This window comes from Quercus lobata, chromosome 9, assembly GCF_001633185.2.
Source record: "Quercus lobata isolate SW786 chromosome 9, ValleyOak3.0 Primary Assembly, whole genome shotgun sequence".
Taxonomy (NCBI): Eukaryota; Viridiplantae; Streptophyta; class Magnoliopsida; order Fagales; family Fagaceae; genus Quercus; species Quercus lobata.
In genome coordinates, this window is record NC_044912.1 from 9,489,614 (window position 1) to 9,508,989 (window position 19,376).

Here is a 19,376-nt window from a genome sequence, read left to right on the forward strand (position 1 = left end):
CACAATAAACCAAATGTCTAATAATGTAAATCCACCTTTTATCAAAAATCAGAAAATGATTGAAAATAATTATAATTTATAAGATCCCTTTTAGATAAAAAGATATTTTGAAAGGTTCATCATTAATCCTTAAAAATTTGTAAATGTACCAATTTAGTTCTCTTGTAGCCTTCTTGTTATAATGGAGCGTCACGTGGCTTTGTCGAATTTTGCCATGTAAGCAAGAATTGCGACCTCAAGGCTAAGAACTGACTTGGTACATATATTTGTGTTAAAAAAAAACACACATATGACCTTTAATTGTTTCTTCGGTACTTCTTTTAGGTCTAATGATGTTATTTTGCACCCTGAAGGCATATGTTCACCGTTGATTTGTATGACAATTTGAATGATTAAAACAAAGAGATAACAGATAAGGTAGATGTCGTATATGTGATTGAGTTTTATCCATTATATATACTATGATTTTTTTTTTTTAAACATATTTTTCTTTTCATAGCTCTTTTAATTGTAAGACTAAATTTTACCATTGAGAGAGAGATACGTACAAATAACATATATATATATATATATATATATAATTGTGATAATTCAATAGTTGGAAGATAGGGAGATTTGAACATTTGACGTTTTCATTGGAAATACCAAAATATGTTAGTTGAATTATGGTTAACTTTGAATCTATTTAAAAATATCAATAACAATAATTTACAATTTCAAATCATATCATGCATTTATTAGGAACCTAAGTTTGTTTGTTTGTTTTTTAACACAAGACAAAAACTAAAAGAATAAAAACATTTCAAAATAATTAAAAATAATAATAAAATTTCACAAAACCCCAATGGTTATTTATAAAACACGAAACCTCTTGAAATTTTGAATATAACATGTGCGCACCCAAATTTCCCTTAACGGACGAGGTTTAAGATTGGGTTCACAATTTACTTGTATGGTGGGCTTAGTGTTTCCTACTATGGGTAATTCCTTGCCAAGCAACCCAATGACACACCTTAGCTCTCACGAATTCCCTCTCTTCCCTCTTGAAGTTACTCCCCTTTTTAGTGGTACTGACCCCCTCTCTTTTACTCTCTTTTTTCTCCTTAGAATTGCCAACCCTTATTCTTCACTCACTCCCCTTATTTATAGCTTGAGGTTGGTGGAGGTTTCATGATTACGTTCTGGTCTCACTTGTGTGTGTAGGGTCCAATTTAATTATTTCTGACAAGGGATAAGCTCTATCGAGATAGTGGTAATGGCATTGGAACTGGCTCTTGCCTCCAAAGGATTGCTCGGTAGCGATATTCCCCAAAGCGATACCGAGTTGCCGAGGACATGGACCGTTTCGAGCAAACGCATTCCCGATCAAGTCATAATTGACTGGTGTGGGCTTGTCTATCATGCATTTAGAACGAAATGGGATTGCTATGAGGTTTGGGCTTAGTTTTGGTCTTTGAGAATGTCCGAGCCAAGGCCCAATGGGCCCGAGGTCCAACCACGTACAATAGCCCCCCTTGATTTGTGTCTGATTACCGGGAGCGAATCAAGGACAACCCAACAGGTGCTAGAGACTCCTCAAGAAGTCCAACCGTTAGCCATTAAATGAACAAGACGGCTATTAATGCCCTCTCAGAAGAAGCATTATGTTAGGCTGTCTAGTCCAGCCGTAATCATGACCTGACGGTTCGTGAATCAAGGCCACACGTGTGGGAGTTACGAAAAGATTTTCCCGCCTCCTTTTCCATTAAATGCTTTCGCCTTATAAATAGTTCCCTCTGACTCCTCAAACTACTTTTTACTTCTTCACTCCTTCAATTTTCTCTCTGCCGAGCATACTCCTCCCGTGCATAGATCCTCTAACCAAGATCACCAATTCCTAGAGCCCACAGTAAATTTCTTTACTCTTTCTTTCTCTTACTCTAGAGTTAGGAATGGGTTATTCACATCTTCTTTCTACTAAAGCGTCCTTCGCTAACTTTAGAGCAGCCTAGAATATTCCTGCACATGTAGACATTGCTTATTGTCACGAGGGTGACATCGCTCTCCAGCGACGCTTCGGTTCTAACATAGTGTTTTTTCCCTTGATGGCCATTTTATAGGGAGTGGTTAGATTTCCCATGGACCCTTTCATACTTAGTACCCTTAAGTTTTATGGTTCATACCCCGACCAATTTCCCCTTAACTTTTATTGAGTTGTGAGTTGTGTCAATAGATTAAACCTGATATACGGGCTACAACTAAACCACCATGACATAAACTACAGTTTATATGGCAACATTAGATCTAACTACTACTTAAAAGTTGGGGATGTACGAGTATGGCTCTTATCATGCCTTCTCGACTCTAACCGAAATTCAATAGGGGAATATGTTTGGGTGAGTGGCAATTGGCTTGCTGACGAGTTTACTTGCCCAACCTCGCCGCGTGACGTTGGTCAGTATCTATCACTTTTAACCATTTTCAATTTAGTGTTTTACCCTTGCTTACCCTGCTCGAACACGTGCTAACCAGTTTTCATATTATTTTGATGCAGAAAACAAAAGGTTTAAGCCAGACATTAGAGTAGTGCATGTGAGAGATCTCAATTTCGTGCTTCGGTTAGAGATATTTGTGCACTTTGACGAGCAACTCTGGGTATCCCACCTCATTCTTGGTTGCAATCCAGTTTACTCCACTTGGCAACCCTTCGAACAAGCCTTACTGGTGGACAGCCCTTTGTTGTCATATATTGACGTGCGGCATCCCAATCTTCTCCCCCCCAAACCTGACTGTTGGTGAAGCTCGGGACTTCGGCCTCCGGATAGCTAGGGTGGAGTCACTAGTACCAATAAGGGATGCTTCGACAGATATTGTATCCCAAAGTTATGCCGTCCACAGACCTATCAAAGAGCCCCAAGCCCAAGCCCAAGCCCAGCCAGCCGAATAAGCAACCGCTGAGTTAGTAAACTCCTCAGAAGCAGAAGCCGACCAAGGTGAAGACAAAATGGTGGCCAAGCGAACAATGACCCTTAATCGTTTTTTGCTTAGCGCCCGTCCAGCAACACAACAACAACAGCCCCAAGGTAGGGTTCAGACTCCCCCTCCACCTTCTCCTGGCCACTTCCATAAAAGGCAGCGCATAACTGACCAGCTGCCCAGGGGCTTAGGGGGCGTGCCTTCGAACACTACACCTCCCCAAGCATCTGGCGAAATAGTCATCCGGGAGCCTGTTGGTGATGCCTAACCAACCGCATAAGTTAACTCTAATGTGGTGTCCTTTTCCCAGCCAAAAGTGGGCTGGTAGAACACTTTTAGGCTTGGGAACGAGCATCTTCCCATGACGGCTAGTGTTAGGACTTGGGCCTTCTACTACCTGAGGACGTGCATTTCTTCTCGGGCGACACTGATAGGTCCCTAGCTGCCCGGTTGCAGTGGCATACTATAGCGGTAATACACTTTACTTTTTCTTCATTGCATAAATGTACTTGCATTTTTCCTCTTTTCATGTGTTTCATTATTGTGTTGTCAGGCCGCACAGCTGGCCTATGTTATAGATGATCGGCTGAAGGAGGCTGTTGAAGATGCCGACCGGGAGAAGGTCCTAAAAGATGTTGTTGTGGCCACCGCAAAGGACAAAGGCAAGGCTGCCAAGAAGAGGGCTCAGGCATTTGAGAAGGCTCGAATATTGGCCGAGCGGAGGTTGACAAAGATGGATGTGAAATTGGGCGGCATTGAGCTTAAATTGGCAAAAGCGGAGAGTCTGAACTTGGCACAAGTTGATGAAATTGCAGATCTAAAGGTGGCCCTTGCAGCTTTCTAAAGAGAAGTGGTACAACAAGGGCTTTGCGGACACCGAGAACTTTGTGGAACCTATCGTCTACCAAGCACGAAGACATGGGTTTGGGGAAGGATGGATGGCCACTTTACAAGCCATAAGAGTGCTCGATGATTTCCTACTAAGGAATCCCAAGCAAATACCCTTTTCGGAGCCTTAGCCCCCCATTTAGAATCCTTCCGATGCCGACAACGAAGAGGATACCCCCAGCATGAGGGAGCTGGTGCACGAGAACACTAGTTAAATTTTAATTTGCGTTTATTTTATTTCATTTAATTAGTCGCCATGATATGGTGACAGGACATCTATTTTAGCCATATTTATGAATAACTATTGCATTGTTGTTAAATTATTTCTACCATACTTTACTCTTTCATTTGTTATAATTGAGTAACCAAATTAAAGTTTACTTCTGATCGGTGATAAAGATTACTCTTTCATTTCTGTCCTTAAAAAAGATAGAGACTAAGTCTCTACCCGTTTGGTGACCGGGATTGAACCGAAAACGAGTTTCTGTCCTTAGAGAGAATAAACATTAGGTTTCCGCTTGTTTGGTGATTAGGATCGAACCGAGCACATGCTTCTATCCTTAGAAATAATAAACATTAGGTTTCCACCTATTCGATGATTAGGATAGAACCGAGCACAGGCTTCTATACTTAGTAAAAATAGATGTAAGGTTTTCACCTGTTCGATGATTAGGATCGAATCGAGCACAGGCTTTTGTATTTAGTAAAAATAGACATAAGGTTTCCACCTGTTCAATGATTAGGATCAAGCCAAGCAAAGGTTTCTGTCCTTAATAAAAAATAGACGTAAGGTTTCCACCTGTTCAGTGATTAGGATCGAGTCGAGCACAGGTTTCTATCCTTAGTGAAAATAGACATAAGGTTTCCACTTATTCAGTAATTAGGATCAAACAGAGCACAGGCTTCTATACTTAGTAAAAATAAATGCAAGGTTTCCACTTGTTTGGTGATTAGGATCGAACCTAGCACAAGTTTCTGTCCTTAGTGAAAAATAGACGTAAGGTTTCCACCTATTCGGTGATTAGGATCAAGCCAAGCACAGGTTTCTGTCCTTAGTGAAAATAGACATAAGGTTTCCACCTATTCGGTGGTTAGGATTGAACTGAGCACAGGTTTCTATCCTTAGTGAATTATGCAACTTCTATATATTACATGGGTAGGCATTGTTCTTTACACAACAATTGTATATGACTGATAGTTGTATATTACTTGCAACTTCCCCCCCCCCCCAAAAAAAATGTTAGTAATAGAACTTTCGTAAATTTTGAACATTCCATGGCCAGGAGAGTGGTCTCTCCCCCATATCCTCCAAGTAATATGCTCTAGCTCCAGCAATAACAATAACTCTATATGGTCCTTCCCAGTTCGGCGCTAACTTTCCGGCATTGGTATCTCGAGTGTTCCCTACCACTTTCCTCAACACTAAGTCACCAGCGCTGAACTCCCAACTTCTGACATCATGGTTGTACCGGCGAGCTAGCTTCTGCTAATACTCGGCCAGCTTTATAGTTGCTGATTCTCGGTGCTCTTCTAACGAGTCCAATTGCTTTACTATAAGTTCTTCATTTTCAACGGGGACAAATCTTGAGACCCGTGCATTGCATAAACTTACTTCGGTTGGTATCACTGCTTCCCCTCCGTATGTTAGCGAGAATGGGGTTTCTCCCGTAAATCTTCTAGGGGTTGTCCAGTACACCCAAAGGACATTTGGTAACTCCTCAGCCTTCATTCTCTTTGCACCTTCCAATATTTTCCTTAATCCGTTCACAATTGCCTTGTTAGTAGCCTCGGCCTGGCCGTTACTCTGCGGATACAGTGGGGTGGAATACTTGTTTTTAATACCGAGATCACTATATAACTTTCAGAAAGCCTTGCTGTCAAATTATAATCCATTGTCAGACACTAGGGATTCTGGCACTCCGAATCTTGTTACAATATTCCTCCAAATAAACTTTTTAACGTCTACATCCCAGATGTTAGCTAGCGCCTCGGCCTCGGCCCATTTTGTGAAGTAATCCACGGCTACCAGAATAAATCTTCGGTTCCCTGTAACTCGAGGGAATGGACCAATAACGTTTAGTTCCCATTGTGCAAAGGGCCAAGGGCTACTAATAGGGTTCAAGGTCCCCACCGGCTGATGTATTAGGGGAGCGTGTTTCTGACATGGCTCGCATCTTCGGACATACTCAGCAGCATCCTTATGCATCTGTGGCCACCAAAAGCCTTTAGTCATCGCTTGGTGGGCCAATGAACGCCCTCTAACATGACTGTCGCATACTCCTTCATAGAGCTCGGTCAAGATCTCTTCCACTTTGCTCGGATGCAAACACTGCAAATACGGTCCCCCAAAAGACCTTCGGTATAACTTATAGTCTGCTGACAACCAAAACCGAGCAGCCATACGGCGTACTCTATCTGCTTATTTTACATCGGCAGGCAGTCGATCTTCTGGTAGAAATTTAACAATTGGGTCCATCCAACACGGCTCAGATATCGCCACCACTGAAACATCTACCCCTGCATCAATACTCGGTTCTGCCACCACTTCTACTTTGATTAATCGAGGCACCTCTTCGATCAGTGATGAGGCTAAAGTGGCTAGAGAGTTGGCATGCCGATTCTACCCCCCGGCCACTTGAACCACCTTCATTTTCTAGAACTGGCTCATAATCTGCTTTACCAACCATAAGTACTCCATCATCCAGGGATCCTTGGCTTCAAAGTTACCCTGCATTTAATTAACCACCAACTGAGAATCCGAGCAAACCTCCACCTCTCGAGCTCCTAGATTTAAAGCAGGGGCTTCATACTTAGCTTCATTATTAGAAGCTTTAAAACCCAATCTAAAAGAACGTTCCACCCTTATCCCTTTCGGTGTGATGATAACAATTCTAGCCCCAGCCCCCAGTGCATTAGATGCACCGTCTACAAATACCTTCCATGGGCGAACCTCCACATGACAAACTATTTTCATCTCCCTTCTCGGGAAAAACTTTGCAACAAAACCAACAAGAACCTAACCCTTCATTAAACTCCTAGGTCTATATCTAATGTTAAAAGAGCCCAACTGAGTCCTCCACTTGGCTATCCTGCCCGTGAAATCAAATCTCTTTAAAAATGACTGTAAGGGATACTCAGTTAATACATAGACAGTATGAGCTTAGAAATAATGGGGCGACTTCCTTGTTGCATGCACTAGTGCTAGCACCAGCTTCTCCAGGGGCCAGTATCTCGTCTCGGCATCGACCAAAATTTTGCTGACATAATATACTGGTTGCTACACACCTTGATCCCTTAGCAACACGACATTTATGGCATGTCCGGACACTGAAAGATACATGAACAAATCCTCATCGGGCTCCTGGGGCTGACAACGTAGGTGTCTACACCAAATATTCCTTTAAATCCTGAAAACCCTTTTCACACTCTTTGTTCCACTAAAATCCCTTCTATTTTTTCAGAAGCTAGTAAAATGGACGGCACCGATCTGCAAACTTAGAAATGAACCGGTTTATGGCAGCTAGCATGTTGGTCAGCACCTGGACTTCCTTTGGATTATTCGGTGGCTTGAGGCGCTCTACAATTTTAATTTGATCGAGATTAACCTCTATTCCTCGGTAAGTAATCATATATTCAAGGAACTTGCCAACCCCCATTCCAAAAGCGCACTTGTTAGCATTGAGACGTAGCTTATACCGCCCTTCTTTAAGATCATCAATGTGCCCCTGTTCCTTTTTACTTTTAACCACCATATCGTCAATATACACCTCCACTGTACGCCCAATCTTATCCCTAAACATCCTCGTCATCATCCGTTGATAGGTGGCTTTAGCATTCCTTAGACCAAACGGCACCACGGTATAATGGTAATCGGCATCAGGAGAGATGAACGTAGTCTTTTCTTAATCCTCGGCGACTAGGGCAATTTGATGGTAACCTTGGAAAGCATCTATAAAACTCATCCTCAGGTGCCAGTACGTTGCATCTACCAGTTGATCAATCTTCAGCATAGGGAAAGGGTCTTTTGGACATGCTCGGTTCAGATCAGTAAAATCTACACAAACCCTCAATTTCCCATTCTTCTTTTTTACCACTACAATATTTGCAAGCCATTCTAGAAAGAAAACCTCCTTTATTGCCCCTACTTCTTTCAACCTCTTAACTTCTTACTTGACTGCCTCAACGTGCTCCTTAGCCGACCTCTTTGGCTTCTACTTCTTGGGAGGAAATAATGGATTCACGTTAAGCTTGTGAACTATAAATTCGGGGTCTACCTCGGGCACTTCATACGGGCTTCAAGAGAATACGTCTACATTTTGTACAAGCAATAACAGCATCTCCACCCTATCTTTGTTTTTCATACCTGCTCCTATTTGAAAACTCCTATCCTCATCCGGCAATATCTTTACTCTTATTATGTCCTCGACACAACTAGCCCCCATTTCCTCTTGGGATTCCTGTAATTGCTATTAGGGTCTCATCAGCTGGTTTCTTTTGCTTAATCTTCCGGTTAACAGCAGTCACCAAACATTGTCTGGCCATTTTTTGGTTTCCCCTTACTATAGCAATATTATGCTCAGTGCGGAATTTAACCTTAACATGCAATGTAGACGGAATTGCTCCCATTGCATGAATTCATGGCCTTCCGAGAATTGCCGTATATGGAGAAAACAAATTGACCACTATAAAGGTCACCATTACTTCCTTGCCTTCCATGTTCACGGGGAGCGAAATTTACCCCTTCGGGATCACCATCCGACCATCAAAGCCAACTAGGGGTATCATACTTAGAAAAGTCTTCGTTCTTCAAATCTAACCCCCTGAACAGGTCGGGATACATCACTTCGGCACCACTCCCTTGGTCTACCAACACTCTCTTCACTATAAAACCATTTATCCGAGTCGTAACCACTAAAGTGTCGTCGTGGAGCTAGATCGTTCCTTCCAGATTGTCATCATTAAAGACAATGGGCTCCTGAGTATACTTCAACTTCTTATCGGAGGGTTGTTCATCCCAACAACTCTCTATTGGAGCCACTACCAGTACCCCTTTCCTTCGGGTCACTAAGGTACCCCTTGAAGCAGTATGGATAGTCTCTATCACTCCTAAAGGGGGTGGAAGAGGATTCCCCCGAGGTCGGGTACCCTACCCCGTCTCTTGATTTCTTGGGTCCACAAGAAACTCTTTTAAGTACCATGCCTTTACTAACTACTCCAAATGGTCTTTCAACACTCTGCACTGTTCAGTGGTGTGCCCTTTATCCCTATGATAAGTGTAGTATAAATTTTGATTTCTTCTCGATAGGTCACCCCCCATCTTGTTCGGCCACCGAAAGTATGGTTCATTCTTAATTTGATCCACAATTCTATGCATTGGCTCCTTAAACGTCACGTTTACTTCCCCCGCTCGTGCGCCTGGTTCCTGGATCCTCAGATCCTTTCGGGGCCTTGACTGAAAACCCCTTTGCCAGAGCTGACTCATGATCGGAGACTTGCCTTTGTTCTGCTGCCGATCATCCTGCCGATCATCCTCTAACCTTTTATATTCTTCAATACGCCTCATCAACTATCTCATATCCTCGAGAGACCTCCTTATCAACGAATCTGTAATTCAGAATCCTCGAGCAATCCCAACAGGAAAGTGCTTGCCGCGATTTTTTCATTACCCTCACCGTTCTCGTTGTACAGTTCCCAATATCGGCTAGTGTAACTACGAAGTGTTTCCCCGGCTCCCATCTTCATAGACAGCAGTGCGTCCACTAGTTGCGGTACCCGACTGCAAGTCATAAACTAGACCTCGAACTCTTGAATCAGCTCAGCAAAACTATGGATTGAGCCCTTTCTCAACCCATTGAACCACCTTAAGGCGGTGGGCCCGAGAATTGACGGAAACACCTTACATATCAACGCATCATTATGACGGTGCAAAGACATCATTTGGATATAATGGCTTACATGCTCCACTGGATCCATTTTCCCATCATAAGAGTTAAATAGAGGTTTAGTAAATCTACTCGGCATTTATGCCTGTTCGATATCCCCCGAGAACGGTGATTGAGCAGCTCTACGCAATACTCGGCTCACAGCATCCATGACAGCATTCCGGGGTTGTCCCCCCTCTAGGGAAATTGAGTTTCGGTCTGTATACCGAGACCGGTCCTGGTGTTGATGGGAACGGGATTGATGAGACGTCTCTCCATAGCCACCCCCCACACTAGCTGACCCCTCTACACGCTCTTTGTGATCTCTTCTCCAACGCCTACCTCTTGCCTCAAACTCCAAATCCCTTACCAATCTACGCAAGCGTTCAAGTTCCTCATCCCTTCTGTCAAAACTTTCATGCCTTGAGGCGCCTAATACTGTCCGGTGTGTTTGAAACGACCCTTTTCTAAGACCAGGCTACTCTTCCCCCTGTTCATACTCCCTGTTTTCACGCCTCTTCTGCCTTCTTTCCCGCCAACCGGATCCCCGAGAAGATCTCCCAGAGCTGCTTTCAGAGTAACTTCCTAATTGTCTACCGGACATTTTCCTCGTACGAATCTCGACAGAACTACAACTACGTAGGAAACTCCCACAAGCGGTGCCAATTGTGCGCACCTAAATTTCCACTAATAGACAAGGTTTAAGATTGGGCTCACAATTTACTTGTATGGTGGGCTTAGTGTTTCCTACTATGGGTAATTCCTTGCCAAGCAACCCAATGACACACCTTGGCTCTCACAAATTCCCTCTCTTCCCTCTTGAAGTTATTCCCCTTCTTAATGGTATTGACCCCCTCCCTTTTAGTCTTTGTTTTCTCCTTAGAATTGCCAACCCCCATTCTTCACTCACTTCCCTTATTTATAGCTTGAGGTTGGTGAAGGTTTCATTATTACGTTCTGGTCTCACTCGTGTGTGTAGGGTCCAATTTAATTATTTCTGACAAGGGATAAGCTCTATCGAGATAGTGGTAATGGCATTGGAATTGGCTCTGCCTCTAAAGGATTGCTCAGCAGCGATATTCCCCAAGGCGATACCGAGTTGCCCAGGACATGGACCGTTTCGAGCAAACGCATTCCCGATCAAGTCATAATTGACTGGTGTGCGCTTGTCTATCATGCATCCAAAATGGAATGGGTTTGCTATTAGGTTTGGGCTTAGTTTTGGTCTTTGAGAATGTCCAGGCCAAGGCGTAATGGGCCCGAGGTCCAACCCCGTACATAGCACTTAATTCTTATGGCATTGTTTTATCATTTTATGTGTAAACCATTAATTATCCATTAAAAAAAATGGTGAGTTGCTCCTGTTATAACACATACACATATTTATAACGGTATTTTTATACCAAACAAATGAACAATACCACAAAGAGTTTTGTGTTAACACTCAAAAATTGAAGCCATATATATATATATATATATTTGAATTTAAACCCTCAAAAGGTTAAATGTTACATAATCAACCACTTAAATACAAAACAATATCACATGCATATATACATAAACAATTAGGGAAAAAACCATGCAGGAATAAGTATTGGCACAATTTGGCAGTATTAGGGTATATTATATATAGAACTTCTAATACTAAAGTCGGCACAATACAAACATACATGTTTATATTATGTTGACTCTGTGCATTGGAGCATTGAAAGTAAGGCTAAAATGACTATATACCATTTATTGACAAAATATTTAACAATATATCACTATTTATGAAATATTTAACAATCTATCATATTTTTAAAAGTCGAATTTGCTTTGTAATTTGCTATGTTATTTTTTACAGCACTCAAGTTAAATAAAAAATATTTTCCTTGAATCTCGAGTTACAGACAAAACAGTGATAGATCTGTACGATAAGCCTAAGCCAGGACTTTTTTCCTAAATAAGAATGGTGAGATGGCAACAATCACTGTACGATACCGGCGAAATGGCACTTGAGGGAAATTCCTTCTGATCCAACCAGAAATGAGTATTAGATATTTTTGTTGGTAGAGGCAGGCAGACGTGGACGTACGATACGAAAAACAAAAAACGGGAAAACCCATGGCGAAGCGTCTCTGCCTTCCTCCCCCACGCAACTCTCACACGCTTCCCACATTTTCCCTTCCCTACCTTCTTCTATAAATACCATTCCCTCTCTCTCTTATTTTTTTTCACTTCTCAGAATCTCCCTCCTCTTTCTAATTCCGGTAAGTTCCACAGTTTTCACTTATGATTTCTCTATCTTTCCGTTGTTTTCTGTTTGGTTCCCGAGAAAACACTGGAAATGGAAAGAAACTTTCACGAACTTTTTTTTTTTTTTTTCCTACTTAATTTCTCGCTCAGCTGCGCTTAATTTAGCTGCTTCGTTTACTTGAGTTGAATGTCTCATATCATATGCGCGTGTTATTGTTATATAATTTTGGTAAGCTGAAACAACAAAACGCAGCGTTTTGGCTGTGTTTTTTCTCACTCGTTTGGGAGCTGAGAAAGCATAATCCTCTGTTTGTAATTCTGTGAATGGAGTATAATTCTGTTTGTTTGCCAAGAAAACTGAGGTTTCCACGAGTCTTTTACTGTTTTTCTTTTTGTTGTTGTGTGGCTTGTAGGAAATCAGAAAGTTGAGTTCAGCTGGATTAAACCTTAGTACAAAAATTATATTTAGCTGATCAATATTATCTGTGGTACCAAAACAATGAAATATATCCAAATTATTATTTGTCTCATTTACTGTTGCCTTTTTTTTTTTTTTTTTTTTTTGAGAGTAGAAATGGAGCTTGAATGAAAAGTTACAGAAACTTGTTTGATTATATGATCATTATTATTAATTTGTTTTATTATTATTTTCCGTTAAGAGCTCTGATCAATGGCGCTATGCGGAATTGGTTTGAGTCCGAGTGTGGAAAATGCTGAAGTAGTGTCTTTGAGTGGTAATTTGTCGACAAGACTGATCAGACGCAGTCCCATGCGCTTCATTGGGAAGCCTTCTAATTTGAATCGAAGACAATGTTGGGGGGTTCGGTGCTCATCAGCTAGAAAAGCTGTATCTTCGATGGAATCAGAAGTAAATGCTCAGACTGCGTCATTGGATAGCGTGGAGGAAGAATTGGAGCATGTTACGAGGTTCAAGATATCCAATTTTAAAATTCTTGATTGTGTTAGTGTTGGCCTCGGAGGGCGGGTATGAATATTTTTAAAAATTTGTTATTTGCTTGTGTAGTGGTGGGTGTTCTTAGGATGAGTATGAAATTAATGGTGGGGCAATTTGATTGTGCTTTGTTGTAGGCTGATGAGGTAATATTTGAAGCAATAGTGAAGGATGCTAATAGGTTAGTTCCTGTTTGTTTTGGTGATGTCATGTTGCAAAAGAGATTTGATCTTGATATCAGGTATTATGAAATCGCAGCCCTTTGAATAACACTAAAGTTGTGCTTCGACGCCTTACTAGTGCTCAAGCTCAGCGCAGAGGAAAAAGAGCAATAGAGGTTTGTGGATTGTTTATCGTTATTTCTGTGTTGTTCCTGAAGGTTCCGGATTTATGTAATTATTTTTACTTTTTGGATTGTTTGTTAGGTATTGAAGAAGCTTGTTCGCCGTAAACTTATGTACCATTCTTACTCAATGCAAGTCCATGGTTACATTTCTTCACCTACAAGTAGTGGTCGTGTTTCATTTACCCTGGTCCATGGGGTAGGTTCTTTCCCATGTATGATAGATTATTATACTGCCACTTACTTCATCACATGATCATGAGAGGTCTCACCAAGAGCTTTTATGGTTTGAACAAGAATGACTGAATTATCAAATAACTACTTACCAGAAAGAAAGAAAGGAGAATATATATATATATATATATATAGAACTATCAAATGTATCTGTTATAGAAAAAATGGTGAATAATTAATGTGCTTTAGACACTAACCATTTTTTATTTATAAATATTAATGCAGTATCATGGTAGTTTCTCCTTAAGACATTGGCTTCGACAATCAGATTGGCTCCCAACCCTAGAAGCTACTCTTGCATTGGATGAAGAGTGTGTCAGGAGGGTGGGTGATGACACAGTTGGAGGGCCTGCAATTAGTCGGCAATTGCGCCTTTTTCGAATATTGATGAGGGATCTTTTGATTGGAGTATGCTTTATTTTTGCAGTCATCAATGCATAGATATGAATTTGACATTTGGAGGATTTATAATATTTCTGTTGTTTATAAAACTCAGGTGAATTACTTGCACAGCCATGGACTTGCCCATACAGAGTTGAGACTGGAGAATGTGCACATAAGTCCAGTGGATAGACATATTAAAGTAAGCACCAGATTTTCATGTATGCTTTCAGAATATAATAAGTTTTTTTTGGCTTTCATTATCACATCGGTGATTTTGTCCTAAATATATATGAGTTTCCTTTGCACCCCCATAAGTTCATCAAGAATAAAGCTATATCTGGTTTTCTACTTGATAGGAGTTTTTTTGGGAGCACCATGGTAGATAATCAAAAGGGTGATTGATATAAAAATCAATTTATAATAAAACAAACGCAAGCTCATGAAATGCATGATTGGGGACATTCCAACAATGTGATAAATAAAAACTTATCATTTTTGATGGTTAGAAGTTCTTGTGTTGCAGCAATTTATAATTGATTTACTGATTAATTTGATGGTAGTTTGTTCAGCCACCACATGTATGCTCAACTAATTCAAATATCTAATAGAATAAGCATTCACTTAGTGACTGAGAGAGATTGATGGTAGCTGAAGATGAATTGAGCTTACTGATGTTGAGGGATTTAGTTTATGCAAGAGGTATTGCAATCTGGGATTACTAGGGATAGGTGGGATTCTGGTATACTTCATTCAAATCAGCTAGTTCAGTTTTTTTTTTTCCATTTATGGTTTACTCTTGTCTGTATATAGCTTTTAAAATTTTAGCTTTTCAGGTAGGGATTCTAGGAAATGCTGCTGACTTTTACGAGAATGGTCTGAATAGTAGCACTCTGGACAACAACCAGGATAGGCGACAAATGATGATTGCATTTGACATGAGGTATGGCGAGGAGAAAGTGAAATAAGGTGTAAATTTTTTTTGTCACCAGAAGATTTTCTTGATGCTTATTTTGTTTCATACATGATGCAAAGATGTGTTGGATTCATGATGGCAAAAATGGTGTTGCGGGAACTTATGGATCCTTTTATCTTTACGAAGTTCAAATCATTTCTCACGAAGGTATAACATGCACAATTTTCCTTTTTAAATTCAAGCCTTTAAATCATATAATCCAAAGGAGAACTAAATCTTGGGCACATGTATTGTGTATCCTGTAAAAAATCTTCACATTTCAGTAATACGAGGTCATCTGTCACATGTAGGAAGACTTCAGAATGTGTTGTGTTAAAATATTTAGTATGTAAGATGAACCATTTTGCTTGTTATATGGTTCATCACTGCAAGTTGCTCTTGTTCAACACTAAATGTAATATGTTTTTTACAAGTTGCTCTTGTTATTGTTATATTTTAATATGTGTATGCATATCCGTTATTATTTTCATCTTCCCACGGGAGAAACTGGTATGTCATGTTCCTTCTTCTGGTGTGTGTAAATGAATTAGGTCCCTTGTCCCTCAACCCTCATTAGTCAATTTTTCTCTGGCCTTCACATATATGTTATAATTGGACTCTCCATCTTAAATTTGGCATCTTTTGATATGTATTTGGCCCTAATATGTGGGCTGTATCATTTTGACTCCTTATCTCAAATTTGTTCTCTGTTAATTCTCTAACATTTCTTTAACATCTCTCAATGAACTAGCAAGTATTGTTCCCCCTTGCCCCCTTTTCTTTATGCTCCTTGCTTAAAGCCACATTAACCGTATTATGATTAAGTTTGAAACAAAACTCATTAGAATAATTGTTTAGTTCAAGATTCTAATAAATGAGTGTAACTTTTATCATACTACTAAATTTCTCTTTTACATGCTATTTCAGGGAAATGATCCTTCATGCTTGCGTGAATTTCTTCTACAGTTCCTTAGTAGGAATTCTCCATCGGGAAATTCTGGACTCCAAGTATTTGTTTCTTCAACGCAAGTTATTTCCACTTTCAGTGTACCTTTCCCTTCTTCATGTGAAAATCTATTGATTTGTTGTCATTTGCAGATACTGGATAGGAATTGGGGTGCAGGTTGGAACCTTTTATCCTTATTGCTTGCAACCAAATCTTCCAAAAGAGTAAGGTATAATTGTTATATGTGAGATAAAATATCATGTTAGGAAAGAAATCAGATTTTATAAAAATATCATGTACATGAAATGATGCCGTTCATATACAGTTACATTAATATCATGTACTTTTCTAAACCACATTTAATTAGATATTGCATCTTGATTGAGAGAAATGATGCCGTTCATAACAATCCTTCTGAACTGCTTTGCAGTTGTTTAGATGCTCTTAGACACCCATTTCTTTGTGGTCCAAGATGGCGGGTAGTCCCATCCATGGATATTATCAGATGGGGTCTGGGTTCTACTGCAGTACGAATTACAGAGGAATATATTTATGGCCAACCTCAGGTACATGATTACTTTCTGAATCCAATTTCCTGCTTTTTGTTCTCTTTCAAATTGTCAATACCTCCATAGTGAATAGGTTCACATTGTTTTATTTTGTTGGTTATGTCAAAACACTGTCATTGATATATACGTATGTATGTATGAAGAGAAACTATCATAAGGTCCCTAATTTGAGGGTATAAATTGTATTTTACAGATGCCTGTTCATCAAGTTCACTATAAGCATGTTATAATAATTAAGATTGTTTATTTTAGGTGAGAGTCTATTTCTAAAGTTGCAAAACTTTAAAATACTACTTCAATTAAAGTTCAGCTGCCAAAAGTTTCAAAAATTTTAATAAGAAATTTTATCATTTGTTTCAAAATTTGGGATGAATGCTTGTTGTATCTACTATAATTTTTTATTGGGCCACGCCATATGGCTTAACACAAATGTTACATGTTGTACAGGCTGATCTCACCATATGATTCACTAATTGACAAAAGTTTCAAAAAGTTTAAAGTACTGCTTCAACTAAAATTCTATTACCAAAAGTTCTAAGAAATTTTATTATCTATTTTAAATAATTTTAATTATTTACCATAACATTTTGTTTTAGTAAACACTTGGCCTTACACTGTGCTTTTGTTTTACACAATTTTTATTTAAACCGTGCATTGAATAGGCACACTACTAGTACATTATAAAATATTATATGCAAGGATAGTTATATGCATACTATGTTTCCATCTGTATTTGTGTTCAAAATTTCAATTCAGACTACTAGATATCTGGGACTCAGATATATTTTATTAATGCAGAAATTTGAGAATGTAGAAGTGCACTGAACTTCTTATCTTTCATGTTTTAGCGTAGTAGGCTTGCCCACTTCATCGAGTTGATGGAAATGCTGAATCCTAACTCAAAGCCAAAGGTAATTATCTATATTCTTCCCAAACACGCACTCACTCTCAACACACATGTGGGGTAGGTTCTAGTTATGTCTGTTGTGGCTTTTACTAATATCATACCACTCAATAGCTCTTCATTGGATCAAAATATTGATAATACCAATGTTGGATTGTTTCTTTTACAACATCCAAATAGGTAATGGTGATCCAATGCTTGATGCTTGGTAGATACCATTCCTTAATACTGTTGTGCCCCCCAAATGTAGGCCAACTTTAGTCCTTATCACCTGATGCTCTTTAAAAATGAAATTTGGTTTAGGCATTAAGCTTTCTAAGATTAATTAACATTTAATATTCCCAGGATGGAGGTATGTTTCAAATCCTGATTTCTAACCCCCTTTATAATATAACTACATGGCTAGCAAATGTTTTCAGCTTTTCATTATTATTAATTTGTTTTGTTGGTTGATCTCCACTTGCATATTCAATGTTTTCTGTTTGACTTCATATGAAGACATGTTTTCAATTGATTTGCTCTTATGACATAAAAAAGATGGCATTCTCTGCATTTTAAGCGAGAAGTTTTTGTTTTTGTTTCTTAATATTGAAATCCATTCTTGTAAATATATGCATCCATTTTCAGCAATCTTTTAGTATGTTTCTTTGTATTGTGAAGAGCTTGTGCTCCAAGATTTGGTTGATTCAACTATCTGGTTTGTAGTCAGAGTATATACACCATTCTGATCTAGTGTGTGTTAGATTAGCCACATGCAAGTAGTCAATTGGTGTAATGAAATCAAAAAATCGTTTTTTCTGCATTTGGACCACTCTTGTGGCCCTTGAATTCGTAAGGTCCATATCATTGGGGAAAAGTTTGTTGTATCACATGAATAATCGGTCGTTGGTTTAGCTTTTTGGACTTGTGCTAATTTATGCATAATTCTGAACATGCAGAATTGGCTAGAGTTGCTGCCTGGAAAATGGCGCTTATTATACTGTACTGGGAGGCACATAGGGTTGACCCTTCGCCAGCCGAATGCTCGAGTCCTCATTGGTGATGTGCGTTTGGCTGTGTCAAGAGCATCGAAGTTAAGCACCAACCTTTCATTCACTTCAGAAATTGGATTTAAAATCATGATTGGTAAGGATTGGCCCCATGACAAGACTGGTATAAGTGGGAAATTGGAAGTGAATTCATTATTCAGATTAACAGCGGGGAGACGGCTGTATCTTAAGGAAGAAAAGACCACAGGAAAGTTTACTTTGGGTCCATCAAGTATTCAAGGTTCTCTAGCTAAGAAATTATCAGGTAGAAAATGGAGGAAAGCAATCCCTTTTAAAGAGTTCCCGTCAAGCCTTCCAGTTGCAAAACTTGCTTCAGGTGACATTGAGGTGACAATGAATCTTGGTGAGCCATTGAATCAAAATATTGATACTGCAAAAAACGCAGTTCAGGAAATCCGGACACAACTCCCACCCGAAATGTTTGATCTGTCAAAGCTTGTATGTGGAACATATGTGGACTCCAGGCTGCTAGTACTTCGTGGGGTGAATGGATCAGCCCTCCTGTTTACAAGGTCTTGTGATGATGCAATGGATTAGTGTAAATATCTGTTGTCTTATGTTATTGTTTTAATCTGTAATTATTATTCTTTACTCAATACTGAAAGAAACGAAATAGTTGAAAGCTATCTTCAATTATCTCATCTGTCTTCTATGTTCTGCCATCAAATGTCACAATCCTTGATGCATTTATGGGGGTTTGGGTTTTGACCATGATTATCCCATTTTATTGAATGTTAACCATACCTGCGGTTCATTTTTTCTTGTACCAAAAAGTAATGGTGATCTAATGCTTGATGCTTGGGAGATACCATTGGTTAATACTGTTGTGCCCCCCAAATGTAGGCCAACTTTTAGTCCTTATCACCTGATATACTAAGCAAAATAATAATCTGCAGAACTCTTTTATTTACTTGACCATGCATAATTCAATGGGTTTTTATTTTCTCACATCCACCTTTTTAGGTCTATTTTTTCACATCCATTTTTATATTTTAAATGTGGACGTGTCATATGTGTCTGGAATAATAGATGTAAATGAGG

The 19,376-nt window shown here is 39.5% G+C and overlaps 1 protein-coding gene across 1 annotated transcript; it reads left to right on the forward strand.

Annotated features, from left to right (window-relative positions):
* Positions 1-11,714: 11,714 nt before the first annotated feature.
* Positions 11,715-19,002, forward strand: LOC115960210 (probable plastid-lipid-associated protein 14, chloroplastic). Its single transcript, XM_031078985.1, has 14 exons — positions 11,715-12,016; positions 12,662-12,987; positions 13,092-13,135; positions 13,213-13,291; positions 13,380-13,496; positions 13,757-13,939; positions 14,028-14,114; positions 14,749-14,855; positions 14,948-15,035; positions 15,795-15,875; positions 15,966-16,042; positions 16,244-16,379; positions 17,231-17,293; positions 18,225-19,002. The coding sequence occupies exons 2-14, from the start codon at positions 12,673-12,675 to the stop codon at positions 18,870-18,872; spliced, it is 2,025 nt and encodes a 674-aa protein (XP_030934845.1). The 5' UTR covers positions 11,715-12,016; positions 12,662-12,672; the 3' UTR covers positions 18,873-19,002.
* The last annotated feature ends 374 nt before the right edge of the window (positions 19,003-19,376 follow it).

Coding starts and splice junctions, on each gene's coding strand:
- LOC115960210 (XM_031078985.1), top strand. CDS start 12,673: ATGGCGCTATGCGGAATTGGTTTGAGTCCGAGTGTGGAAAATGCTGAA. Junction 13,292..13,379: donor GAGGAAAAAGAGCAATAGAG/GTTTGTGGATTG, acceptor ATTGTTTGTTAG/GTATTGAAGAAGCTTGTTCG. Junction 16,043..16,243: donor AAATCTTCCAAAAGAGTAAG/GTATAATTGTTA, acceptor ACTGCTTTGCAG/TTGTTTAGATGCTCTTAGAC.